General features: G+C 46.4%; 1 protein-coding gene across 3 annotated transcripts; it reads right to left on the bottom strand.

Moving 5' to 3' along the window:
- Positions 1-4,650: 4,650 nt before the first annotated feature.
- On the bottom strand, positions 4,651-26,292 carry CFAP52 (cilia and flagella associated protein 52). 3 transcript variants are annotated; one of them, XM_040530536.1, is made up of 14 exons: positions 26,187-26,292; positions 24,518-24,717; positions 23,701-23,837; positions 22,964-23,092; positions 21,808-21,907; positions 21,227-21,340; positions 13,374-13,474; positions 12,505-12,675; positions 10,415-10,563; positions 9,647-9,792; positions 7,128-7,279; positions 6,406-6,508; positions 6,042-6,153; positions 4,651-5,249 (listed from the first exon to the last, which is right to left on the bottom strand). In XM_040530536.1, exons 1-14 carry the CDS (start codon positions 26,248-26,250, stop codon positions 5,074-5,076), a joined length of 1,854 nt encoding a protein of 617 aa, XP_040386470.1. In that variant the 5' UTR covers positions 26,251-26,292; the 3' UTR covers positions 4,651-5,073. The 3 variants fall into 3 exon arrangements, with proteins under 3 accessions (XP_040386470.1, XP_040386471.1, XP_040386469.1); XM_040530537.1 differs by lacking the exon at positions 26,187-26,292 and adding an exon at positions 25,275-25,962; XM_040530535.1 differs by lacking the exon at positions 26,187-26,292 and adding an exon at positions 25,076-25,246.
- Positions 26,293-27,332: the final 1,040 nt, after the last annotated feature.

Below are 27,332 nucleotides of genomic sequence, written 5' to 3'. Positions count from 1 at the left end.
AAACCTAAACATCAGCTACAAGGAGAGTGGGAAAGTACCCGCCTGCTGTTCTGAAAAAATCCGTGCTGCTATGGCATGGGCTGCCCCGGTGCCGTGGACAGCAGGCGGCATAAAACCAGAGGGAGGTTCCTGTGGCAGGAGGGTGGCAGAAACGTGCCCAGCGGGCGGGCAGAGTCTGTGCAGGGCGGCACCGGGGTGTCAGGGGGGGTGTGGGAACACAAACCTCAGCCCCGAGCTGAGCTGAGTCCAGCCCAGCAGAAATCCATTCCGATGCTGCCAAATCACAGCAAAAAATAAAAAGAAGAAAAAAAGAGTCTTCACGCTCGCTGGGTTTTGCCCCAGGACAATGTTTTCTTTATCGAAGCCTCCCTGCTCTCTCGGCACGGGCCGGGAACATCTGCAGGGCGGGCTGGGAGCCTGCTTTCACAGGGGGCTCTGGAAATGGTAAGTGCTTTCTGAGTGCAAGTGAGGACAACCGAAGCCTGCGTCTGTTTTTAAGATTCTGTGCTCCCGAGGAAAGCCATAATGCCGGTCCCACATCGTTACGGGGGGGCCGCCCGCTAATGGTGACATCCGACTTCGCGGCTTAAGGCAGAAAGGGAAAGCTTCCTCCTGCAGGAGACACCTCCTCATTCGGCCTCCTCGCTCCAATTAAATTATAGATAGCAAACTAAGTTATTTAGCAGCCACATGAAAGATGCATGGGTCCTGCCTTTTGGGGGAGCGGAGGCGCAGCAGCGAGGCAGGTGAATGCCGCTGGTCCGGGGAGCTCGCAGCCGACGAATGCGCTCCTGCGGCGTGGAACACGAAAGGTCAGCCAGCAACTCCGTGCTGCCCCTGAGCTGCTCTAACACACACTTCGTTCGCAATTCTGCTTTGTTTGTCATGAATATGTGCAGTCCCTGGCTGCTGCTCTGAGTAGGTGTCTTTGGGCTGTTTTCACCCGTTGTCCCCTGTGAACGTGGAAGCTGAGATCCCTGCAGCAGGCACTGAAGCTGGGGGTACAGAAGGAGCGGTGAGCCCCGTTACAGTAGCCACAAGCCAGGGATTCGGGTGAGAACCAGCCTCCGGCCACAGGCACTCACATCCCTCTGGATTCTCCAGGGTGAACAAAATCAGCGTTCAGAGCCCTGCACGTCCATCCCCATGTTTCACAACCTGGAACCTCCGTTTTTGCAGGGGGCTGGGAAAGCCCTGGCTTTTTGGGACAGGATGATTTGGGGTGAGGAGCAGCGCTCCATCACGCTCCGGCTGTGTGCGACAGGCAGGTCAGCGCACACCCAGCTGCTCCTTCTGGGCTGCATTAGCCTAAGGACCCGTTTGGCAGCCTACAGAGTGCTTCTGGAGTAAAGCAATGACTTTGCCCTGCAATCTCCATCAGTCCCTGGGCACAGCAGGGGGTGTGGAACTGGATGATCTTCCAACCCAAACCATTCCATGCTCCTGTCATCCTCTGGTTCTGCCTGCGCTGTGACTTCTCTTGGCCAGGTTCGTGCCAGCTGAACCCCCTGGGGACTTGCTGCCCGCCTGCTGCAGGGACACGGAGCAGCCTGGGGCTGGGCTCCCCCCACTCCGAGCACCAGGGGATTCACCTCCACGCCAGCAGACACCCCGAGGCGCTGAGCGATGCGCAAATCAACAAACGCTGCGAAGTTATTTCAATGCTAGTGTGTTAAAAAAACTTACTAAAAGGCTTTTGTGCCAGGGCAGAGCAAGGCAACAACAACGTGAACCCTTCTGCAGGGCTGCAAGCCAGCACACCACAAAGAAGTCCTCCACGGAGCGGGGAATGGCAGCCTGGGGGTCAAATTCCTGGTGGCAAGGAGCTCCCATCACAGCACTGTGCTGTGAGTTAATGCCACACACCCAAAAACCCGGGTCTCCCTTCCTTTGGCTCCATGCCATAAAGCCCACGATCAGTTTCACCCAAAGAGCTACCTGCTCCTGGAGCAAGCAGCAGGCATCACACAACGCTCACTTTTTTTTTTTTTCCCTATTAAAAAAAGCCATTTCCAAAACCCAGGATATGCCCGATTTTCACTGCCCCTCACTTCACACCCTCTCCCCCGGGGACCACAGTTTAGCTCCATTACCGAGGCAGTGCATAGCGCAACCGTGGTGCTCATGCAGGCTGCGCTGCCGTAGCCTGTCTGCTTCTCTGCCTTGCCACTTGCTGCTCCTCCGGGGAATTCGGGGAGATACACGGGGAGACATGTCAGGAGCACACGCAATGTGTATGCAAACATGGCTTTTAGCAGCGACACCGCGTTGCTTTTGTTGATGTGACTGGAGCAGCAGCACCTCCCTTTGCCTGGGTGAAGCTGCGCCGCGCTGCCTGGTAATAGCGCCCGTGTTACGGCTGACTCCGGGTAGAGCCTCGTACGGATCCGTTATTAACAGGGCTGCTCCTCGTGACTAATGATAGCGTAATGAATACATTCACGTTGTAAGACACAATTTGCCTGCCGTCAGGCAAGCGCCTAATGGGGAAATGTGCAACTGCAGCTCACGTTTTCCAAATACAGCCTGACTTCTGATGGGAGCGAGGCACGGGTTGCTCTGCCTATCCGCTGCTCGGCATTATTCATGTAGGTCACATCCCTTCGTAAAGCTCCAGGGGCTCCCCAGGGACCCCAGCTGTGCGGGTGAGGAGCGTGCACCGCTCTTAGCGCTGCTGGGAGATGTGCCGGGGGGGCAAGGAGCGCTGCTGAGCTGCCTGGAAAGCCAACGAGCTTATGAGAGCCTGGCTGAGCCCCGGCTGCCCGTCTTTTCCAAGTACAGGCACAGACTCAGAGGTCACGCAGCTGCTCACAGCCAGCCTAAACGCCCTGAATGCGGTTATCACCTCAGAAGTACAGCGTGGGGGTCCTGCCCCAGTGTTCCTCTTCCCCTGCAGCTGCAAAGACACGATAGCATGGCTTCCTCGGGGGGCACTGGGTCAGGGTGTACAGGAGCATGGTGTTGTGCTGCCATCGCATGCCGAACACCGCCGCGGGCAGTGACCTGCACTGGGTTGCTGCGCTGGAGCGAGTGAACTTGGTCAGTGTCCATGCTTATGATTTGGGCTGGCTTCAACAGGTTGATGCCCGTTCACTCTGAAAAGAAAGAGGTTCAGGAGAGGACTTCTCCATGTCTCTGCTCACTGCTTTCCCATCTGTAAGCTGCCAGTAGCAGACACACAGCCTGAGCCTCCTTGCTGCTGGTAACAAAGCGTGGTTACCCTTGGCGTGTCAACTCCCGTCTGCCAGAGTCAGCAGATGACTGCGGCCAGACAAGTCTGGAAAGCCCATCTCATTTTGCTGCCTCCAAGCTGAGAAGAACCAGATAACACAGGAGGCTTTGGTCCTTACACCGAGGACCAGCCGCACAGAAACAGGATCTTGGTGCCCCGCCGGGTACTCGGATCCTGCTCCTGCACGTAACGACAGGTTTGGTGCAACCCGAGGGGAAGGGAATTGCTTTGCTGGAGTAAGACTGCTGGAGAGGTACCTGCATCTTGAGCCCTCCCCCTCCAGGTACACAGGGAGCTGGCGGTGCATTGAGTGGTGCCCTGGATGGGCTCCCCCAGGCTGACGGTGTTGGGGGCTCGGGGATCCGGCACCGCGCTGCCCGTGCTGCCCTGGGCAGGGCAGAGAGGAGCTGCTCTTCGGGGCTGCCCGGTGAGCTCTCACGCATGGTTTCTGTTTTCATTGTCCTCCACAAGCACGAATGTTTTGCCTGTCCGTCCCACATTCCGGTGGTTTGATCCCGCCTTCCAAACCACAGTGAGCGCTGCTGCAGAGCTTGTAAAACCTGCTGTAGCGTTTATTGCTGCATAGCAGCGAGCCTTGAATCCGAAGAAAAAGAGGAAGGAATGACTTAATTCCTTTGCTCAAGACTCCGTTAATAACAGCAGAGATATTTCAACCAGAAGGAATATGACTTGCACGGTGTTTGATGGGCAACACGTGCAGATACCCCCAGAGCCGGTCTAAAAGGATGTGCTGTGAGCAGTAATCATTTTCAGTGGCATATAAAGAATAACAAGCGATCATCCCGTAAAATGCCTATCCCCCATTGCATACCAAAACAGCTCTACTACCAGTCCAGGTGTGACAGTATCTAAATGACAAGGCCTTTAAATCATCAGCTTAGTTAACTGTCTCTAAGCGTTAACATTAGGAATACAACATTTTGCTACAATTTTAATTTATGACAGAATTCTCAGTGCCTGCAAGAGAAATATTTACTTCACTTGCATCACTTCACAGACTGGCTGCCTACGCTGATCTTTAAACAAACAGTATCTGGAGAGCTGTTGGCTATAATGCCAGACATGATACCAGATACTCATTCTCGGACAGAATACATATTTCATGCTATTTGGAGCCTGTTTGAAAAATTAGGGCAATGACTGGGAATTTGAATGCGTCCAGCTGGAGACATCCAGGCATTTCTAGAAACGATTGCGCTCTCGCTCTTGAGAATCAGGCCTCTGAACAGAGTTTTAGATTGGACACTGCAAATGAAGAAGCCCCAAAGACCTGGCATTCCTTTGAGAACATTGATTTAAAAGCTTGAGTCAAAAGAGCCTCCTAGTAAAACACTTGAGTTGGAGCTGAGGGCTTTCTCCTTAATCAAGACCCGACAAATTAAAATGAACACAGAAGACTGAATTTACACAACAAGTTATTCATTAAAGAAAGGGACAGAAAGGGGCAGGGAAGAACACGAGAGAGAGCACACAAATGAGCAGTCATACAAGCAAGAATTGGCTAGAAGACTGCCAGGAAAGGTGGCAGTAACAAAACACCAGTGTTACAACAGCCGGGATGATTTTCAGAAGTGATGAATACTTTCACTCCAAACTAAGAGGAAGAGGAAATTCTTAGCCCCGCTGAAAAAAAAAAACCAGACCTATTCATTCAGTGCTAAAAAGGACATCCGAAGGATCTGGTAAATTCCTACCAGCAAGTAGAAAAATGGTTCTCTCCTCTAACAGTACAAATGCTTTAAAACAACCTTATCTGTAAGCAGAAAGGACCTTTAGGACGGGCCTAGGAAGAAGCAGCCCAGCAGCTCCCGTGCCAGCTGTTAGGGAAAGTCCGGGTATTTCCAGAGCAGGATGGCACCATCTGCACTCACACTCACGATGTACTTGTTCCCAGGGCAGATCTTGAGACGGGTGATGTTGCCGCTGTGGCCCACTCCAACATGAGTCACTGTACCCTCGTTGTAGTCCCACATTTTCACCAGATGGTCATCACCACCTGCAGCGGGCACAAAGGAAGAACAAACGATTACACAGAGTTCTGCTGCTTTTTGTTCCCAGCTGACAGGCAGGGGAATACTTTGGCATTCATTTAATTTAGGAAGGGTGGGATACACTGTCTCGAGCATTATGGCAAAGCCCACTTCTGCTCAGCTGAAGCAGAGTCAGCGGCCAGTAGAGGACTCAGGACCCGCACCAGCAGCACCAGTAAGCTATGGCCTGCAGTTGGTACCAGAGCTGAGCGCCTTCAAAAGGCTCTTAACCAACGCTGGCTTACTGGGTTAATCTAAAACCTGGTGCTGACACAAAGCCTGCTGTTTTAGCTACAGTCAATAAATACAGTACCACGGCTCCTCTACGCTAGCGCTAGGTTCCCAGAAGAGATGTCATGGCGGTGGGGAACATGTGAGCCTGAGGCTGGATGGAGCCTGGAGCCACACACGCTTGCAAACTAACAGAGAGCCAAGCTCCTGGAGGAGGACACCTGAACAAATCATCCAAGTGAACACGACAGAACGACATGAGGAGCAGGGCAAGGTGCAACCCTGTACTCGCCTGGGGACATCTGAACCTTGTCTTAACCTTTAAATTACACCCTGCAAGACTGAACCACAGCACCTTCCAAGTCTGAATCACAGCCTTTTCCGAAGTATTTTTCTTCAGTGATTCATTTTATTTTGCCTTTTAGCTGACCTTCCTTTTAGTTTTTTCTTTCTTTGCTGAGACCCTTGCCTTGCTCTTCCTGGTCTTAATATGGTCTCCTCTTTCCTAGTTTCATCCACCCACTCACCTGTGACAAAGTATGCCCCATCTGATGTAATGTCCATCCCATTGATGGAACCCGACAGCGAGCCTTCCAAATCTCTGATTGCAGAGCCATCAAACACTTCCCAGTATGCAATCTAGAGAGCAGACCAGAGATGAGAGCTCAGTTGTACATAAATAGCACAAAGATTTCAGGGCTGCCCTGCAACACAAACTTCTATCAAAGTATGGGAGCTCCTTCACAAGCCCCTGCTGGTATGGGAAGCCTTCCCTAGGTTGCATGGCCTGGCTTTATCAAGGCCTTGTGTGATTCTGGCCGTTTGAAATGTCTGTAACCAGACTTTGTGTTCTGGGATTACTGCCAACAGAATTCCTGGAGTTTTGCTTACCCTTCTGTCTGTCCCACTGGTGATTAGCTGGTACTCTTCAGGATGGTAACACACACATTTGAACAATGTGTTGGCTAGAATCATTTGTTTTCTTATAGAACGCCTGCAAAACACCCCAAAACAGGATAGAACAATAAGGTCAAAAATCAAATTTTGACTGCCTGAACTCTCTCCACCTGTGCTATACATCAAATATCTCTTTCTACTTGGATACTTTCAGGTACTGGTCCAACTTCAGGATTTCATGAAGCCAATTTAGGCTCATTGGTTCTAGCTGCCTTGTAGGACTTTTGATCTGCCATTACACGAAAAAAAGATTTTTAGTCCAGAATGCTTTCTAGGTGCTACACACTATGCAAGAACATCGCTACCCCTACAACAGTACAGCAAATCTAGAGACCTGCAATAGATGGACCAGAGTCATACAACGCTGGAAAACAGAGCTAGCTGGAATCTTAGGAAATCATCTGCTCCGTCCCCTTGCCTGATACACGATTTGATACAACTAAACAACTTGGGACCAATGCTTGTCTAAACTTTTCTGAAAAGTTTCCAGTGTTGGAGCTTCTGCTTTTCCTGACTAGATTGTTCTTTCTAGTAATTTTCATTTTCTAAGGCTCTTTTTCCTCTTCCTCCTCACCGCGTTGTGTCCCAAATAGGACCCACTGACCCAACAGTGACCAGCACTTTAAGCGTGTTGCAGTACTTATCTGTCTCCTTACACAATGTCCCAGATGATGCATGTTCCATCGAGGCTGGCTGTGACACACTCTTGGTCATTCTTCTTAAGCTTAATGCAAGACACAGTAGATATGTGCTCCTTCAGAACTGCTTCCAGTTTGCGAGTTTTCTCGCCAATTGCCCAGACCCTCACCTGAAAATCAGCAGCAAACATCAGCTCTTTAACTGCCTGGTTCTGAGCTCAGCAGGATGCCTAAGGCTTTCCTAAACTCTGCACTCCCCTTATAACTTGTATGGGAACTGAATCTCAATGGACTGTCGCTATTTTTCCATGAGTTACTCACGCAGCTGACTCATAAAATTGAGCTGGGTTCATAGAATCACACAATGGCTCGGGGTGGAAGGGACCTTAAAGATCATCCACTTCCAACCCCCTGCATGGGCAGGGATGCCACCCTTTGGTCATCAGGTTGGCCAAAGCCCCATCCAGCCTGGCCTGGAACACCTCCAGGGATGGAGGCGTTCCCACAGCTTCTCTGGCCAACCTGTGCCAGTGCCTCACTACCCTTACAGTGAATAATTTCTTCCTAATGTCTAATCTAAATCTATCCTCTAGATAGATTCCTGAGAGCTTAATCCACTTGGTTCGGGAATTCATGACCATTAATCCTAAAATAATGTTTTGGCAAGCCCACACCCTCCCATGTTTCAGGGTACTTGTATCTCAGTCAGGAATAAGCACCTAGTCCATGGTATATTTCTGGCAGTGCTTTAAAGATCAAAGAGCAAGGCTTCTGAAATCAAATTTTAAAAAGCTACCTGCTATTTGTGGTACTTATAATGCTAGTAAATACAAAACAGCTCTTCAAATCTTTGATGTGAGGTATGTGGCTGAGAGCACCTCTTTTCCCAGAGAAGGTAAAGGCAGAAATCTTTCTGCTTTGAGGACTTGATTCTTCACACCTTGCATTTACTGTCCCACTAGTGCCAAGCTTCATGGTATCAGCTTGAGTTTATGTTCCACTAAGGTCAAATGCTAGTGCAAATTTAGTAATTTAGACGCTGGGATCAAAAGCAGAGAGTGCTGACCTTCCATGTTTTCAAGCCTGATGCCGAGTTACCTATGGGATCTGGATGTCCAATTCCCGCTGGCTACATGACCAGAGCATCCAGACCCCTTAAGAAACCCTGAATGTCACAGCTTTCAGATGATTGACTCTGACAGAACCATTAGCATTTCAGAACACCTCTTTGTGTTGTGAATGAATGCTGCAAGTGCTCCCCGCAGTTCTCATTTCTGCTTAACCAACCTTCTAGCTTTAATTCTGTCTCAGCTGTCTTTTTCAATTCAGAGATCAACTAACCGCAGCCTGTGCCATTCTGTGTGTTCATACGGAATCTAGGTCTCCTATCTCCTGCATCCTCTAGCGCTAATCATCCAAGGTACTTAGCTGTTCTTTTATTAGTGAAGGGTTGAAGTGGCTCATCATCTCTAACGTCTTTATGCCGTTAGACAAGGCAGTGCTGCTGCTACCACTCTACAGGAGAGCTGAGGCACAGAATGATTCTGAAAGATGGTTTCATTGATTAGGATATTAGCCCGAGATTTGGAAGACCCAAGTTCAATGCCTCACTCTTCAAGACTTCGTGTGCAATCTTCAGCATGGCACACTGAACACTACCATCAGGGTACACAAACAAAGCAGAAGAGCAATTAAATCCGTCAGGATACACTTAAATGTCTGGTTCTGAGTGCTTGCCAGACTGCACAGAGGAAGTCCAAAGGAAAGTAAGAAACAAAATATAAACAAAAAAAAGTGTGTTTAAATTATTTAAAAATTAGGAAAAAATACAGGAGTGCCTCTTTTACAGATTGAAAGAGGCCACAACTAAATGAAGTGCATGGAGTAGCCAAAGTACGTGGTATTAGTTTTGTATTGCTGGAAGAAAATTGTTGAAGTGCACAAGTATGATGCCTAAAACATGTTTCCTGATTTGTGTTATGTGCATTGGAACATTTTCACAAATCTATCAGAAGCCAAATTATTAGTCTTCTACTAATATCACCACTGAAACCAGATATTACCAACTCAGAAAATTACTAAGTTACCCGCAGACAACATAGTCATAGAAAGTGAATTTCATGCTATTAAATGAATTCATACAGGTCACATTGGACAGGACTAGGACTTCTAAAGCAATGACAGAAAGAAAATCTGTGTGAGAGCACAGTTAGACACAGGTTTGCAAACAATGACAAATGCAGATAAGCCAAATATAGGGGAAGAGACATGGACAAAAAGGAGGATTAAGAGCATGTTCTACATCAGAAGGATTTTCCAAGACTAACATGCCAGAAGAAAATGGGGCATTGTTTCATATTATACCCTCTGAGAACAAGAGATCTGCATATATCAAAGGCTAATATTTTCAGACTCAGTCCTCTGCTCAAGTGGAAGCTAAGAATAGCTCACTCTCTGACTAAGCAGTTACAGACAATTTTCCCAGGTCCTGTGATGAGAGCACAAAGCTGCTCTGGGATTTTAAAGCAAAATATTACCTGCCCTTCACCTCCTCCACTAACGATCCTTTTACAGTCATTTGTAGCAGCAATTGCTGTCACTCCCAAACTATGGGCATTGTTAATCACATACATTAGCCGTCCAGTCTCTGGCATGAAGGCACGGATTTTCCCGTCGTTCCAAGCTGATGAATATAAAGAAACAGATTATCCAGGCGCAGAGACTTTCCTCAAGCTATTGTTTCTCTTTCTGGTCCAAATGAACCCTTTTCTTATTAACCTCCTTTATACTATACAGTCTCACATAAACTATTAAAAATTAATTCCTTTTTGGTTCTGGCTGTGGACAAATTAGTTTTGTAATAGTGGAGGGACAGGACAGCATTGCTGCTCTAGAGCTGTGGTAGGTCCTGTGTAGGCAACTTGCACATGGCAATGGCCAGCAAATTTACATGAAAATTGTTCTATGTACATCATAGGTTAATCTGTTCCATACGCCAGGGTTAGTATTTTAGAATGAGGTCTTTTGAGTAAGACTCAACTGAGTTGTGAATTGCTGCAACTCACATCCCAGGCAAGGTTTCAAAATCTCACCTTCACATAACACCATAACTGCAGCCCCAAGGTACCCGGGGGCTGGGAGCAGAGTCCGTTGGACCAGCTGCAAGCAAAGGGGCCTGCGGGTCACAGCAACGAACTGGAACTATTCCCAGGTTAAACCTTTCTTCATTCTAATAGACTGATGACATTTATTAGATTTGGCAGCACTTACAGACCGGATTCACGTGGGCCTGGGCTGCCTGGTACCTGAGATGATGCTCTTGCCATCCTTCATGAACTCTATGGCGTAGCAGGTCATGTTGGGGATGATGATCCGCAGCAGCTCCCTGTTTTCTGGGGTGTGCCACACACGAATGTCATTTTTGGAGCAGGTGGCAAACAAGTCAGAAGTTCCCCTGGCGAGTTCAGAGAGAAGAGCTAACGAGAGGAGGCATACAGCAAAAAGCTTCCGTCTCAGATCTTAAACCATCCTTTAAAGCTCATCTGTTTCTAACGTACAGCTGTAATCTTTTCAATAGGGATCACCATGGTTTAGACTGAAAGACCTTTATTACAAACAATTCCCCTGGTTTGGTTTCTATGCAAAGATTAATTTTAAGGAACAGGTATATTAAACTAAAATAACTCTTCCTGCTTTAGGTGAAGTTTATTTCCCATATTCAATCTCTAGAAATCTTCTATTGTTGCACATAATAGAGAGAAAAGTGAGTGCAGAGGTGCTGACTGCCGAGGTTTAACATCAGGGACTAACAACAGCCGCGTATTATAAGGATGTCAGTTTTGATCTTGCTTACTGGATGGTTCCTATTCAACACTGCTGAAGGCAATAGAGAAAATGGTAAAAGCCTGTTCATAATATACTTGGTATACATGTGTGAATAAAAAAGACCTTCTGCAATGTTACAAAAGCTATGGGACCGAATACTTTGAAATAAGCTCTTAAAGTATATCAATAAACAAGCAAACAAAAGGAGACATGAGGGCATGTTTTTATACCACCACCACCACTTTCTGCAGGATGAGATTAACCCTATCTGGCAGAAAATGATACATTCATTATGCAGAAGGACAACCAAAGCACGTATCCCCTGGATATGACGGAGTGCCATCTAGAGAGGTGCCACATCCTTTTGCTCAACATCACCATCGACACCCGGAAAGACGAACCAGTACAGGGGAAACTGGCCCAAAAAAAGCGTAGCCTCTTCCAAGCCAAGCTTGTGCAGGTGCTTTATAAAGCAGAACAATGTCAGCAATTCAAGTGTTCTGAAATAAGCCAGAACAGGGAAATTAAGCCTGTATTTCCAAGTCAGTGATATGCGCTGTTCAAGAGCAGTTAACATATAAGAAGTTCAAAATATGCATGTAAGGATGTAGCCCTGTAGCCCTTACAATCATCCCTAAATCCAGCTCACCCAAATACCTCTGTGACGCAGATGGGCAAGGTGGGTATATTAGCGTCAGATTACTCCAAAGCTCCAAATGATTTACTCATTAAATTGGAAGGATATGGATTTTTCAGGCTGGTGACAAGCAGGGAGGAGGGCATCTTGCACTCCCTATTAATACCCTGCACACTTTGTTGTATCTCGATAAGATTTGATACTTTGTGCTGTGTCAAGAAGCAATGCAACAACGACATGCCAAATATCAAAACTTCCTTCAGGATCAAACTGCCATTCTCTACTGGGGGAGGAAACAATGGATCCCTTGTTTTTCATAAGAACATCATGATTCTACTGTACAGAAAGGGGGGATGTTTGCTGTCTGTTCACGAGACAAATGCAGACAGAAGACACACCACAAGCCTATAATTTAATATAACATGCCATATTGTCAAACGTGAAATTCTAAGTGAGACTGAGACCCAAAAAGCCTCTTCAAACAGCTACATTAGTCAGGTTTCAGCTGATGTTCCAGGTGGGTAGAAAAGCAGACACCTCTACAAACTCTAGCAGCAAAATGCCATACAAAAGCAGATTTTCAAGATTGACACTAATGGCAGACTAACATTGCCCAGGTCTCACAGCACCAACCATAGGAGAAAGGGGGGAGTTTGCCACCCCTGCTGTTACCCCAAAATAAATAATTATAGTCCTTTTATTTAGAATTCTTCCTGTAGATCGATTATTTTTCCAATTCTCAAACAGAACTGCTGCCCTTCTTAAGCAGTCGCTCACTGTCACGCTTGTATTTCACTGGTAGGTGCCAACACTGCCCGTATAAATCACCCCCTCGGGATGTTAATAGTCTTTGGGTTCCTGATCATTGAAAGGTGTTACACGGGTATCCTGGCTTCCTCACCAGCCAAAAGCATCCCAGTCAGTTATACTCACACAGGAAAAACGATGTCGTGAACGGCTTCATTATGACAGGCAGCAATCAGCTCCTCTTTAAAGGCGGTGTAGTTAATTCGATACATCTGGCACATGTCTGTCCCCACAAAGAACTGGTGTCCCTGGCCTCTGCATGTCAGGGAAGTGACACCACCTTGAACTTGAATCCTCCTGTTAAGAGAAAGCAAAATCTATTCTTGCTTAAGTGCAATTAAATATCCCATATTCAAGAATATTTCCATACACTTTAGATCTTTTGGGAACACTTTAAGTTATACAAAGCTAAGCTTTCAGAACTGCACCCCTAAGTTGGCTATTCAAATGATGCAAAATGACTGTCTGCAAGCCCAATTTCCAAACCACCTACTGAAGAGTGAAGCCTGCAGCTTCCTATTCCGTACGCAGAAAAAAGCCTTGCAAGGACTCTGGCACTTTGAGACGCGCCTACAGAATTAGCGAGAGCACTCCTTTACAGTTCCACGTCCTCCAACAAACACTTCTTAAATGGCAAATATTAATCTTCCTCAGGCGGTGTAAAACATAATTTTACTGACTTCAACAGACCTGTCTCAGTTTACTCCAATTTGGGATCTGAATCCTAATGCCCCAAAGGAAACAACGGTCATTTAAAATGAATTATGAGTAGGGCAATGTACTTTTATGCAGAAGCATACAGTAATTTTCAATCTGCTTCAAATTCATTATGCTGGAACCATACTGTCTATTTTAACAACATCTATTTTATCTGCAGGATTGAAAAACTGATTTATTTGGATTATGCCATGCCACAGAAGTGATTAGTTCTTGTACCATGACCCTTAGGGGGAAGCATCACCTCTACCCTCTGACCGTCCCACCTACAAACTCACTTCATTGCTTTGTAGTTTGACCCTTTACAGAGAGCCACGATCCCTTCTCCGGTGCCAACTATTAAATCTCCTGTCTTCAGCAAAAGCAAAGCTGTGATTCCCTAGGAGAAAACAGGATTAAAACACAATTGGATGGAAGAAGAGTATCTGTATCGACGCAGCCATGCTGAATAGCACAGCGGAGTGTTTAGCGTGCTCCCCGTGGTGGTGCTCATGCCACTCAAATGTGCCTTTATCAGTAGTCTTTGACTGACCTGAGCTAAAAGCGGTTCTCTAGAGGGAAAAGGAAGAAAAGAGTTATTAATTACAGGCATATATGAACATCTACGATACAAGTGTTTAAAGAACAAGTAGATAGCAGCAACGTGAACCCCTCAGCACAGTTGGGACCCCGTATGAGCCTATGCATCCTTACCTTGTTCCAGCAAGCACTACACACATTTTGTATCAGTGCCTCCACTTTGTCTTCCACTGGTTCTTTATCTATCAGATGTGAAAACAACAGAAGATAAAACTCAGCCAAAGCATCCTTTCGTGAGACTGCTTTTAGGACAGATCCTCTCTGTCCCCTCTCTGTCTGAAGTATCCAATCCCATCTCCTGCATGCTACTAATAAAATAGACTTGTCACAGAAAAGCTTTGGAAATTAGTCAGCCCATCAGCACAGGTTTCTGCTGTTTACTAAGAAGAGTAAACCAACAGGAGATGAACCATTAGGAAAAGCAGAAATGCTTTTCAGCAGCTAAAGTAGAAGACCACAGCCAGAAGAAAATCAATCCTCAGCCTTGCTACAAAATTTCCAGAATTAGAAAAGTCAGTCTCTGCTTCCGTTCTGCTGCCCGTCAAGTAATGGTAGTCTCCTGTATACAAGACAACAGATGAATTCTTGAAAATCTCTGACACGCCAGAATAGGCTGCAAGAGGAGTGAAACTACTTCTGCGGGGGTCAAATCGCTCAGAACATTCCCACTAGCTTGGGGGAGCAAATGCATGACTGAAATGGAAAAAAAAGAAAGAAAAAAAAGAAAGAAAACACAGGAGCTTTATGCCGTCAAAACTGGGACTGAAAACTAAGTTTTATCACAAAGCAAACGTGTATGAGAGGCACTTCCACTCTCATCAAGAGAGCAGGAAACCATTGCCACTGATTGTTCTGGATCAGGCCAGCTCCAGGCTCCGGTGACATGGGGGGATTCTGCTCTGCACGGCACGATGAGTTGTGATATCAACTCCAACAGCAGTTGCCATGACCTAAGTTTAGAAGCTCTATTGCCAGCTGTTGTGATAGTACCAGCAGTTTCACAATATCATGATTTTTTTCCTTTAAGCCCGAGCTCCTAGAGCCATTCTGTGAAAATTTCTGTTTGGGGTTTCTGGGATTTCTGGGGGTTTCTTATTCTGCTGGAAAAAAAGAATTGTAGCACTCAGTGTTGTGAAAGCACAAAGCGAATTGTCAAAGCAGAATAACCAACAGGTAAATCAGAATAATTCTGCTGTTATACTCCAGGGAGAAATCACTGTCATGTGCCTGACCTGTGATTTTTGAACAAGCACAGGTGTCAGAATTTTATGATAAAGTTTGAAATCAAAGCAGCAGCATCCAGAATTCCTGTTCTTTTCAAGCATTAATCTGGCCTAGCTCTGTCTATTTCCAAAATTAAACACTTGAGGAGTGTTTAAAAGAATGAAGGCCAGAAAGCATTAATTTTCTCTGTTGTGGAAAGGACTGAAGCTCTAAGAAAGGTGACAGAGGAAGCCGAGACAGAAGAAAATAGAATTGATATTTGAGCTATTCAGAGGTGGATGCTATTAGAAAGGATGCTGCAAAAGCCACAAAGTCTGCTGAATTTGGAAAAATTTCTTTGGTTTGGTTATCCAACCAAACAAAAGCAGCTCATTTTTTTTTAAATTCTTGCTCATACTTTTTGTAGAAAAAAAAAACAAACAAAAAACATAACTGCCTAGAATAGATTCATTCCATTCTGTGTAACATCACCATGTTTATTTTTGTTTGTTTTGTTTTGTTTTTGTCCAGCAGCTCAGCAGTAATAACACAACTGAGTGAAGTATTTCCAGCCATTTGGCTCTTTGCACTTAGGGGCCCCTGGTAGCTGGCGTTCCAGGCAGCCTTGCACCTGCCTGCACTGCGGGTTAAGGACTACTTAACCTTAGGATCAAATAAACATGGATTGCAGGGAAAAAAATAATGAGAAATAATTTTCTGATTTATGATCTAATCTCACTGTATTTCTTCGTTAGTCTGTCTCCACCAGTAGCATATCCCAGTCTCCTGTAATATCAGGAATAAGCACGGAAAAACGCCGCACCCACAGAGGATTTGATGCCATGCTAGCACAACACCACCAGGCCGGAAGCTAGGTTTCATGCAAATATTCTTAGCAAAGCTATGATAAGAAAGGTTTTTGTTTTTTTTTTTAATTAAAAAATATGATCTACAATCACAACTGTTTCTTAACAGTGTTTTGCAAAATTTCCTACGAGGTGTTGGCAGCATTTTATGAGTCCCTTGTTATCACAGGCTTGTCAACTTTCTTCTGATCTACTATTTCACTTTTTTTTTTCCTGGTAGAGACTGCCATCTCAGATGACCCGTGGGTATAGCATTATGGCAGGTGGCAGAACTAGAAATCAAGCCTATGACAATATAGTTTACCTGATTACAGTTCCCTGCTATTTGCTAATAAATTAGGGTTTTTACACTGTTTTGAGTTTTTCAAGGCATTGTCTTCAGTTCTTCCAGTCTGTGAGGGGAGCAGATATACTTAAGGAAAAAAAAAAAAAAAAAGAAACACCTTGAATTGGTCAGGATTCATTGCTGGCCAGAGTTTGCTTTCGACCTGAATTTAATAATTGTGCTTCTTCCTTGTCCAGTCTGTTCTTTGACTCACCATGAACAAGCAGCTCTGTGAGTTGCACTTGTTATTCATGGAGTCAGGCAGTTCTTAATAATGATGCGATGAATGCTCTGTGTTATGATACTAACAGTCCTTCTGTAGATGAAATGCAGAGGTTAACGTAGGAGGTTAAAAATATCACCATTCATTATTTACTTCTTACAAAAAGAAACCACTGCTTTGAAGAGCGATTATAAATAAAGATATCGGCACAAATCCAGCCTTCCCCTTCCTGTCTCATCCCTGCAGGGATTCTTGCTCTTTGTCCCATTCTGATCTCTTGCAAAGTTCTCCAGTGCTCTATGAGCTCTTCCAGCACACCTCGTTTAAATATTTTGTTTACAATGCAAAACACCCTACTAATTCTGAACATCCATCTGCAGTGGTACATCCCACTTTGCATCTGAATAGCTGCCTTGTAGCTCCTCAAGCCTGCAATGGGAATAAAATTAATTTTGCTGTTCACTCCAGTATTTATAGACATCACAGAAACGCACTTAGCTTCATTTAGATGGCAAACAAGTTGCTTCACACTAGCGAAGTGCCACTCCTCTTCAAAACAGAAACAAAGAAATCTTCAGATCACGTCTGTATAATAAACACATTCTTATTTATCAAAAGACAAAGTTCCTCTAAGGCCGACCAAAGCTGTTTTCAATAAACAACTTCTCCTCACCCAGGCAGTATCTGTAGTCATTTAAATTTCTCTAAAGTCATGCTTGTCTTGGGGTCGCCACAGATTCCAGGCGCAGAGTTTCGTGGTATGCCACTGGCTCGCAATTCCCTGGTATCACTGAGGAACAAGGCTTGCAGAGATACAAGATAAGCCATGAACATGCGTCTTTTCAGACAGAACTGCAGTGAAGTGCTGAGGACGGCTCCACAGGGGGAGACAGGGCAGCTCACGCCTGCAGGGAGCAGGGGGACAAGCGGTTGGGAGGGTCGGTCGGGAGGGTCCGTGCCCATCCCAGGTGACAACGCGCTCTGGGGCAGCCGTGCCTTGCTCCAAGGGGCAGGGCTCACTCCTGAGACGAGCAATGCAGCAGCTTTGCTTCATACTGCGAGGAAAGTAAGATTTTTTTGGTACAAGAAGTACTACACGCCACAGATAAAGATACAAAAGATGCCTCGTGAAATACGCATAGCTCTGCAAAAAAAAAACACCCATCACGTCTCCTAGGGTTAGCAACATGATGTACTAAATTTTGTAAAAACAAGGATACACTTGTGATACAAGTGCATACACTTTTGTTTTGATAAATGCTGCGTTTTTTACTTAAAAAAAATACCTGCAAAATACTCTTCTAGTATTGAAGGATGTGCTACAATTGGAAATCTCTGTCATAAAACATTAGATTCTGTTTCTGTGCCGAGGGACTTGCTGACAGCCTAGTGACAACATATTATTTGTGTGCAGGGATGTGCATCGGGTGGGTGGAGGGGGAATCGCAGTACAAAGCTAGAAAGGGAGAATTGGAGAGCGTGAGACTGGATCTGAGAGCAGCTGGAGATAAAAAGGCACCAGCACATTCTCACAGACCGCAACAATACAGATTTGCACGGACTGTGATGAATGTCCCATTTCAGGCATACAGAAACCGCATTGGTGAGAGTCAGGGAAGAGAGCAGAAGGAAATGATCACTTTGAGCAACAGGGCAAAGGAGGAGATTGGATGGAAATAGCAAATAGCCTCTCCGACGTGAATGTCTCCCTGCCTCTCCCTCCTCCCAGAACAACCAGTGGTACTCTTAAGTAGCTGTCACTACTTAACACTAAGAAAACAACATTTAAGTCACATTATTGCCTACCAGCTCAGGTCTCATCCACAGGGCTGGCAGAGAGCTGTGACACCCCCTTCTGGAACTTCTCCCTAGCACCCGGTCAGTCTCTCACACAGCGAAAGGTCCCCTTCTTCTTCAGCTTTGCACTCTCAGAAGCAATGCCGGCTGAAGGCAGTGATGCTCCAAAGCTCCTCACAGCCTGGATGGGACTGTGGTCTGGCCTTGAGTCTCTACTTTTCACTAAGAGGCCCTAGGCTCTCTTTCAACTCCCAAATTGCACGGCATCGTGCTAATGACCCTATTTGATCACTTCTTTAGCGATGGTCTCAAAAGCATGTTTTCTGTGAAGGTTTGTTTCAACACACTTGGCGCCTTTCCCTCACTGCAGAAGGCAACGGAGTTCAGGGCCTCGTGTGGCTTCAGCCAGGTGCTCCAGGAAAGGCACATGTAATGCCAGACACAAGAGTCAGAGCATGCCAGCATTTAAAAGAGGAGGGGATATTCAATCTTCAAGACTTCAGCATAAAAAAATGCAGAGATCAGCCAGGACATGGGTCCCATGTGGATGCAAGACACTGCAGGATGACTGCTGGAGGACGATCGTAGCAGCATATAGTACAGGTACACCCACAAGAGTTCTTATGCACATTAGAAATCATAAGTCTCCTGATTATTTATCAGGAGAGCAAAATATGCACATTCTTGTCACCTAATATGTACACAGAATTAAACTACTTACATACAATGCGAGTGAGAAAACCAAATATAGTAACTTCTCCAACCTTCTAGAATAGATAGATAAATATTGAAATATATTTTTAAAAACTCAGTGGCTCCAAGTTACCCCAGAGATGTGGGCATGCATTTGTAATGCAAGAAACACTGCACTGTACATGGGCATGGATGCGGTTTGTATGCACGTGTGTTGGTACAGGCAAAGTTCAGGAGATTTGGAAAAACGAGTCCAGAGTAGCTTTTTCTTTAGGGCTTACTGATGAATTTTTCTCACAGTTTTTGTCAATCCTGTGTTTGCTCTCAAATAATAATGTCCGCTTCTTTCTAGGACAATTTCCCCGTAGCATCCATAGCAGTACTTGCAGTACTTCCATCTGTATTGCTTCCCTCACCGCCCACTGATTTTCGTGGTTTCTAATAGAATCACAAAATACATTCAACCCTACGCAAGAAGATTTTTCAGGGAAGAGTTTGAATTTTTTTAAGTGTTTGAATTTTTCAGGTATTACCCCCTCCACTGGCTATAAACCAAGAAGCTCAAAGAAGTCATTTAACAGCAACACATAAAGAGAAATCAAGAGCAAGTGTTCTAGCTGTTCCTGTTTGTTTATGATTACAGCTCCCTGCAAGCAGAAGTCTCGAACAATGGAAGGCCAAAAGCTCCTCGTTCAGCAGCCATTCCTGTCTGGGGATCGTTACACTAAGACCCACGAGTCCCGATTACAGACAAACAAAACTACTTTAAAGGAGCTTTGAGGTTAGGAAGCTGAGCACTCAGAAGCTAAAGTAACAGAACCAGTGTGCACTGCTCAACCTTGTTTTGTCCCACTTGTGCATAAGCATTATAATAAACTCTTCGATTATATCATCTAGACTATCTTTTTCAGTAATACCTCTGCATCATCAGCGGGGAAGCTGGAGCTACTAGAGACATCAGTCAGGATGGGTACAATGTAATAACGTGATGAGAGAACACACATTTTTGTAATGAACAAAAAAACCAACAGATCACGTCTTGACTGAAAAGCCTTAATGTGGTCCAGAAGAACTAAATTCTATGTAATGGCCACCGCCAGAATTCTTGTGATGCTGAGCAAGTCGTTTAATAGATTTTTCCAAGCAGTATTTAATTGTGTGCTCCTCAGGTGCCAACACAGACTCTGGGGACTGACTTCCAGAAGTATGGGTCACTTAAATCCGTGAATAAGGTCAACTGGACCTATGTCTGAACACATAAAAAAGCTACACAATATCAAATACTATGGGAAAAGGGTAGGGATCAAGCCTCTCAAAAGGGGTGCCAAAAATAAGCAATTTTTGTGCTTTAATTTTGGTGTGCTTTAGTGCAAGATTAGTGCCACAGAAATCTCACCAAAGCCTAGCAGGACCCACCAAATCTCACTACTCTGATCCCACCAAAGCTAACTATTCAAACCTAGTTTTGAAGTCAGCACCCAGTAAGGCAAGCCTGAGGTATATATTATCCTCGCTGCTTACTGCTTTAAAGTTTTGGATTCTTGGTTATTAACTAAACGCCATGACCAGGCGAGTCCCCTGAGCAGACCAGCACCACAGGACCACAGGGCAGCTTGGTGTTGGGAGGAAGCGCTGGAGCTCGTCCACTGCAGTCCTCTCCTGCTCAAAGCAGGGTCAACGACAGCACTAAGAACTGGAACTAAAAAATACAGAGAAAGAACAAATTCTGTTTTATAGATCCTTACACAAGCCACTGACAGCCCTGGAACACTCAGCTCTGCCACACGATTTCATCTCTGAAGTTAGGGGGGGTAACTGAAACCAAGCTATGTTGTCAGACCCCGCAAAAATGAGACAGGTTTTTCTTGTGAATTTTCGCTGTACTTCCAATACAAAGAAGCACGCTGCCTCTTTCAGTTGTGCTCTTAGCAGTTTATGAGGCCCTGCTGTAAATAATACCTGCCCAAAATGACCCTGCTGCAGGTGTTTTTTCGGCTGAATCCATTCTTGATCCGCTCTTAACCTACAGTCAATTCTGCTGGCACAAATGGGGGGACGATAAACTGCAGTAATAGCACAGTATGCACCTATGATCTCAGGAGTCTTTGGTTTCATTACAGGAACCACATAAACAAGGCACAGCCTATTCTTTTCTCCTCTCATCTTTCATCTCTTCAGTTTGGCTTTATTCTGGTCCTTGCTCCCTTCCAGCTGTGAATCCTCATTGTGCTCCCATTCTGGTTTCTCAAAAATTTGTGGTATTCTTTTCCCAGTGCTCCAACCTGAACAGCCACCATGTCACACACGTCCACACCACTCGTCCTCCCTGATGCAGGTTAGTTTGTAAGTCAGCTTTGTAATGATTCTCCAGGAGGTTGCCCTAATTTCCATCACCAGTAAAGAGGAGGATAAGGAAAAAATTCAAGTCACAGAGCTGCTACTTACCAAGCTAAACTTCTCTTTGGGCCCATACTCAGTCATCAGCTTGTTGTTTGTGTTCACTTTCAGGATATCACCACTCGATGTGCCAGCGTAAAAATAGTTATCGTCATCTGCTATCTACACGAAAGTGTTAAAAAAAGACAACACAGTCCAGATACTGAGCCATTTGTCCCAGCCCTAGCACTGTACTGCATAAATAGCTTTATTAAAGTGCATTGCCAGGATTTACTCTAAGGGCATATAGCCAGTGCTTTTAGCCCAACGCGCACAAAGATCCATAACACCACTCAATGTACAATGTTTTCCAACCAAATCTAAGTAATACTTTGAAGAAAAAGTAGAATTCTCTGGGTGCTAAAACCTCTGACTAAAATACATGCTGCTTCTTTTCAGAAGCATCCAAAACACTTTTCCCAGGATAAAGAAACGATGGGAAACCACCTGCCATGAGCCAACATTTAGCAACTTCATTGCCATCCTGTAGTTAAGAGTTGGCATTTTTAGCATTACTAGAAAAGCTCATGGTCTTTTCTAGTCTGTTGAGAGTTACTTAATTCAGCCAAATTATTTTGGCTGAACCTCACCTTAAGACTTGTGATCACCCTTCTCAGTTGCCCCATCTGGCATTCAGTTGGTCGGATTTTTCTGTTTGGTAGATCCAGTTCCCACACTCGAATGGTCCCACTGCAAGAAAGTATATAGCAGGATTAAATCCATACTTGGTACTGAACTCAGAAATATCCCAGTTCTTTCACTACTAGAAGAATGAGAGAGTCTTTATGAGGTCATATTATCATGAATTTTTTATAAGGAGGAAAAAGAACAGAATAAGAGAGGCCAGGAATAAGTCTTTGTCTTTTCTGCTGTCTCTTATGGTAACTTTTTTCCAGATGAATCAAAAATCTCAAAGGTTCAGCAAAATATACACTAGGATTGTGGGAGGGTATGTAACAACCCAGACACTTAATTCCCCAAAGAGATAATGCACCGTGGGAATCCTGTTTCTTAGAACAGGAAATGAGCAATACAGGACACTTTCAACTATTTTCTAGCACAGTTTGATTGACAACAAGGAACCAACAGAGTATCTTCACGCATAGTCACCCTTACGTTTTACAAAGTGTTAAAAATGCAAAGACCCGCATTTATAAGTGTGACTGCAGCCAAAACCATGTAAGCCGTTCCCTGATTTAAAGGGAGCTGCAGCTCCTCAGCAGGTTTAAGTGTCAGGCTAGATATACGGGGGCTGTCTCGAACCCATGAGAAATGTGACTTTTTGGATCAACTTTTGTTACAAGCCAGGGGCCGATTGTACATTACATCTGTTGAGGACAGGAGATGATCCAACAACTTGCAAGATATCATTGTTTCTGCACTAATGAGGCACTGTTCAGAGCTGCTCACTGACTGCTATTCTTATACAAACCCTGGGAACTACATATTTTAAGCATTGCAAGGGGAATACTGAATACAAAATCCTGCTATCAGGAACAGAAGTGGCGCGTGCTAGTCCCTGCGTGCTGCTTTGAAAACAGACTCTTGTGTACAGAACAGGCAGAAACGCTTTAAAAGGCAAGCTGATGGATATTCCTGTGTCCATTCAGGGGAAAAAAAAACAAAAACAAAAACATGAGCACACTATTGTTTAACTTTCCTTGTATTTAAGTAAAGACCCTTTGTAAAAGGAGAGAAGTCTCTGGGTTCTTTTCCTCCTGAGAGTTCTCGTAAATAAAACCTTACTTTCCAGCAGTAACAAACATCTCGTCTCTGCATCCAGAGCACTTGACGATGGTTGTATTGCCCGCGCTCCAGGCCGAGGCAGGGCTCCCGCAGACAGCCTCTCTAGTTAGGATGTTCCACACAACCACGCTGCAAAGGAAGGAGGGGTTTTAAATAGCTTTGCTTTTTAATGTTACTTAAAAACTTACCAAAAAAGCAAGAATAAACTTGCTTTCCTGCAGTCTGTTCCCACAAGGATAAGCAATAAAAGTCACCTCATACATATTTTATTCGAGAAAAGCCTTAAGACAAACACGTGGAATTGCAGCTTACATCCCTTGTTCCTGAAGTAGGGATATGTATTTGTGGTATTCCTCCTGCTGAGCAAGACTCAAATTATATCTTAAGTAGAATCTGATTTAAAATAACTTTTTATTCCACTCTTAATTCTTCAGGACAGTATGTTACATCAGCTAACAGTGCAGTTGACATATCTCTGGGTGACGAAACAACTTCAGAATTAGCTGCTCCCCTTGTTTTCCCCTGCCCTGCACTCTAGGGTACCAATCCAGCTTCCATCAGACAGGATGGGATGCTGAATGCTTCCATCAGACAGAACAGGATGCTCTAAAGAAAGATGTCAAGAAGGGGAAAGCATCGGATTGCCAGAAGAGGGAGGAGTGAGTACTCCCTAAGCAGCCTTCCTCAACGCCATACAAATGGTCAGGAGTTATGCATCAAGAAGGGGAAATCCTTACCTGCCATCGTCCTGGCCTCCCAGTGACACAAGATAAAGGTCGCTTGGAGAGAACGCTAGTCCTTCGATTTTACCCTTATGAAGGGACAGCCGAGCAAGTAACTCCTTCTTCCAAAAATTCCACAAAATGATGTCTGCCTGCAGTCCAAAGCAGAAGAGGTCAAAGTCAGACCATCAGCTGTAACATGCTGAAGTGCTCTGGCAGGAAGGGAACTTTTGTTAGAAGCAGCCCAGCTGAAGGGTAGCTTCTTTCCAGCCCAGTGTGGTATGGTAGAAATATGCTTCAGACCAAGTGCTGCACAGAACGTTATTCCAACTTACCAATTTAGTTGCTCTGTTTCATTTCAGAATCAAAATTTACTGATTACACTGGAAGAGTATTTGACTTAGATTTTAAAATACTGAAGACTCTAATACTTGATTCCTTCCTACTGCCTCAGAATCTTTCGAAATAGGCACTAAAAAATTAAACCATAAAGAATTTTGAATATAACATCATTTATTAATTAATGTCTAATGGGATTTAGGCTGGCAGATGTCCACAACATTTTTGACAAAAAGAATTGAAAGAAATCAATGACTAAGAAATCTCTCAATCTAGTTACCCTGATCCTAGGGGAAATGCTTAATGCTCCACCAAAATATAAAGGCACACACAGCAACAGAGTAGCCACAACTCCCTGTTCTCTGCAGTGTCCTCCCACTATGGGCGTCTGTTTTCTAATAAAACTAAAAATAAGCAAGCGTTCCCACTGCTTGGCAGGCCAACTCCATGCTTCTGGTCAATATTACATGGTTAAACATTGAGCATTACCCACCTTGAAGCCCATAAAGGTGACTTGTCCAGAGGCCACGAACGTACCGCTCCTTGAGACAACGATGCAGGAGACGTTGTTGGTGTGGCCATGCAAGAACACCTGCTTCTTGCTGGCCATGTCTTGAATAACCACGGTACATCCCAGCGGGTAGAGAAGGTGCTCCTTGTTGGGGTGGCAGATCAGGCCAAATGGGATATGACCTACAAGAACAAGAAAGTGAAAGAAACGCTGACTACCACCAGTCTGGGACTTCAGGCAAATTCAACACCTCCACGCTGGTGGACTTCCTGATTTCGCTTCCCAAGAGAAACTCTTATTGCTGAAGGTTTACTTCACAAGGAGGGCAAAAACAAGAGGCTTCCAGCTCCCACCCAAAGCCATCCAACAGAACAATCCTCTATACAATTCAAGGGTCACCTTTACAAATTTTGGGCTGTGCTTCCTACCAATAACAGGAGATTTAACTGTCCCCGAGGTCTGAGCCCTTCATCACAGCAGGTTCTCCAGGAGCACCTGCTGACTTACAAAGGCCACATCACCAGTTCACAGTGCCCTGACCTGCCTCAGTTAGCTGCACGTTTCCCAGGAAGCCGGGCAGCTGGTGAGGACCCGTTACTGACCCCATCACCGAGTCATGGGGTTGTTTATGGCTGTGTTTTGTGCAACCTGATTTGGCTTTATTTTGAAATGAAACTCCTTTCATTCTGGTAAATTGGGTAACTGGAAATAAATAGTGAATCCTGCAATTCAGTCAGACCTTGCCTGTTCTGCAACCCTCCTCTCTGAACTCTTGCCCTGCTGTCAGGGATGCTGTGAGCGGCTCCGCTCTTGGCCAGGTGCGGGGCACCCCACACACCCACTGCCCCGGGCCTGGCTCCATCACCATGGCCCTATAGCCCAGCCAAGACCCATGGTGGCCCCCACTGCACCACAGGGTGTCCTAAACCTGCCCACTTGCATCCCAAACCCCTCACCTGCCCCACAGTGTCCTGTCTGCCCCTAAACTTGCCTGCACCATGTCCCACGGACCCCCAGGTGTCCTATGTAACGCCCCACACTCCCTCAGGTGCCCTATGGCCCCCCAGTTGTCCCCACTGCGCCCCATAGCCCCTCAGCTGCCCCCATGGCTCCTTATAGCCCCTCCAGTTGTCCCCATGTTACACCATAAGCCCCCCAGTTAGCCCAACGGTGCCCCACAGCCCCTCCAGTTGTCCCCACAGTGCCCCATAGCCTCCCCGGCTGCCCCCATAGGTCCCTATAGCCCCTCCAGTTACCTCACAGTGCCCCACAGCCCCTCCAATTGTCTCCACCGTGTCCCATAGCCCCACCAGCTGCCCCCCTAATTCCCTATAGCCCATGCAGTTGTCCCGATGGCGCCCCATAAGCCCCAATTGCCCCCATAGTTTCCTAAAGCCCCTCCAGTGTCCCCACAGCGCCCCACAGCCCCTCCAGCTGCCCCTATAGCTCCCCATAGCCCCTCAAGGTGCCCCCACGATGCCCCATAGCCCCCCCAACTGCCCCCATAGTTCCCTATCGCCCCTCCAGCTGTCGCATAGCTCCCCATAGCCCCTCCAGTTGCCCCCACGGTGCCCCCCCAACCGCCCCCACACTTCCCCCAGCCCCCCGGCTGCCCCCCGGGCGCCCCGCAGCCCGCAGGCGGCCCCGGTACCGTTGAAGCCGATGGCCGCCCGCAGCTCCAGCCCCGCCGCCTCCCTGCCCTCGGGCGCCGCCATCGCCTCACGCCGGAGCCGCGGCCGCCATGGCAACGGCGCCGGGCAGGGCCGGGCAGGGCAGGGCCGGGCGCCGCGGGGGGATCCAGGGCCCTCGGGTGGATCCCGGGTCCTCGGGGGGATCCCGGGTCCTCGGGGGGATCCCGGCCCCACGGGCAGCCGCTCCCCACACGCAGCAGCAGGGAGACCCAGCCGTAGTGCTCCCTCCCTCTCCCCATTTTCACCCCTCAGTGCCAGTGCTGGCCCTGGGTGCTGCTACCTCCAGGGTTCAGTCGCTTGGGAGCCCAAGCCGTGACTGGCGTGGCAATCACAGAATGATCTTGAGAGATCAAACCACCGAGATCAGCTGCTCCAACCCCCTGCTCAAGCAGGGTCACCCAGAGCACCTTGCACAGGATGGCACCCAGGCGGGTTCTGAATATCTCCGGAGAAGGAGACTGCACAGCCTCTGTGGGCAGCCTGTTCCAGTGCTCTGTCACCCAAACCGTAAAGAAGTGTCCCCTCGTACGGCGATGAAATGGCCCTAATGAATTAAGCCAGCTTCAGCACAAATGTGTTCTAATGTGCGATGGGCTTTTCCCTGTCATGGCTATGCCGAGCCGCACCAACCCAGCCAAACAAGTGTGTGTTTCTGGAGCTCTGCGCTTGGGCATGTGGCGCTGGGGGACCCGGCAGGGCCCCAGGTCCCTGCAGGAATCTGCCGGCTTCCCGGGAACTGCCACAGACCCAGGCAGCAGGACAGGGCCCGGCGAGGCGAGGAGCTGGATCCCGCTGCCTGCGGGCCGGGGCCGCCCTGTTGAGGCTGCGGGCCAAAGCGAAGCCATGCCGCTGCACCGGTTGTCCTTTGTGGTGCCGCTTGTCTGTCTCCTTGTTTCTCTTGGGCCACCAAAGAGCCATCAGAGAGCAGCAGTTTGGTCTCTGCTGACCTTACTGCAGTCAAGTGACAGCACAACACAGATGAAAGACCTCTTTATATCCCATTACAAGTCCCCTGAGCTTCCAGGTCCCTCTGCTCTCTCTGCATGTTCTTTCTTTCTTTCTTTTTTTTTTTTTTTTTTAATTCTCTAAGAGTTTTGAACTTTATA

The sequence above is a fragment of the Cygnus olor genome, chromosome 18 (genome assembly GCF_009769625.2).
Source record: "Cygnus olor isolate bCygOlo1 chromosome 18, bCygOlo1.pri.v2, whole genome shotgun sequence".
In the NCBI taxonomy this organism is placed as follows: Eukaryota; Metazoa; Chordata; class Aves; order Anseriformes; family Anatidae; genus Cygnus; species Cygnus olor.
The sequence above is the reverse complement of the archived record's forward strand: the minus strand, read 5'-3'. Positions and strand labels throughout refer to the sequence as shown.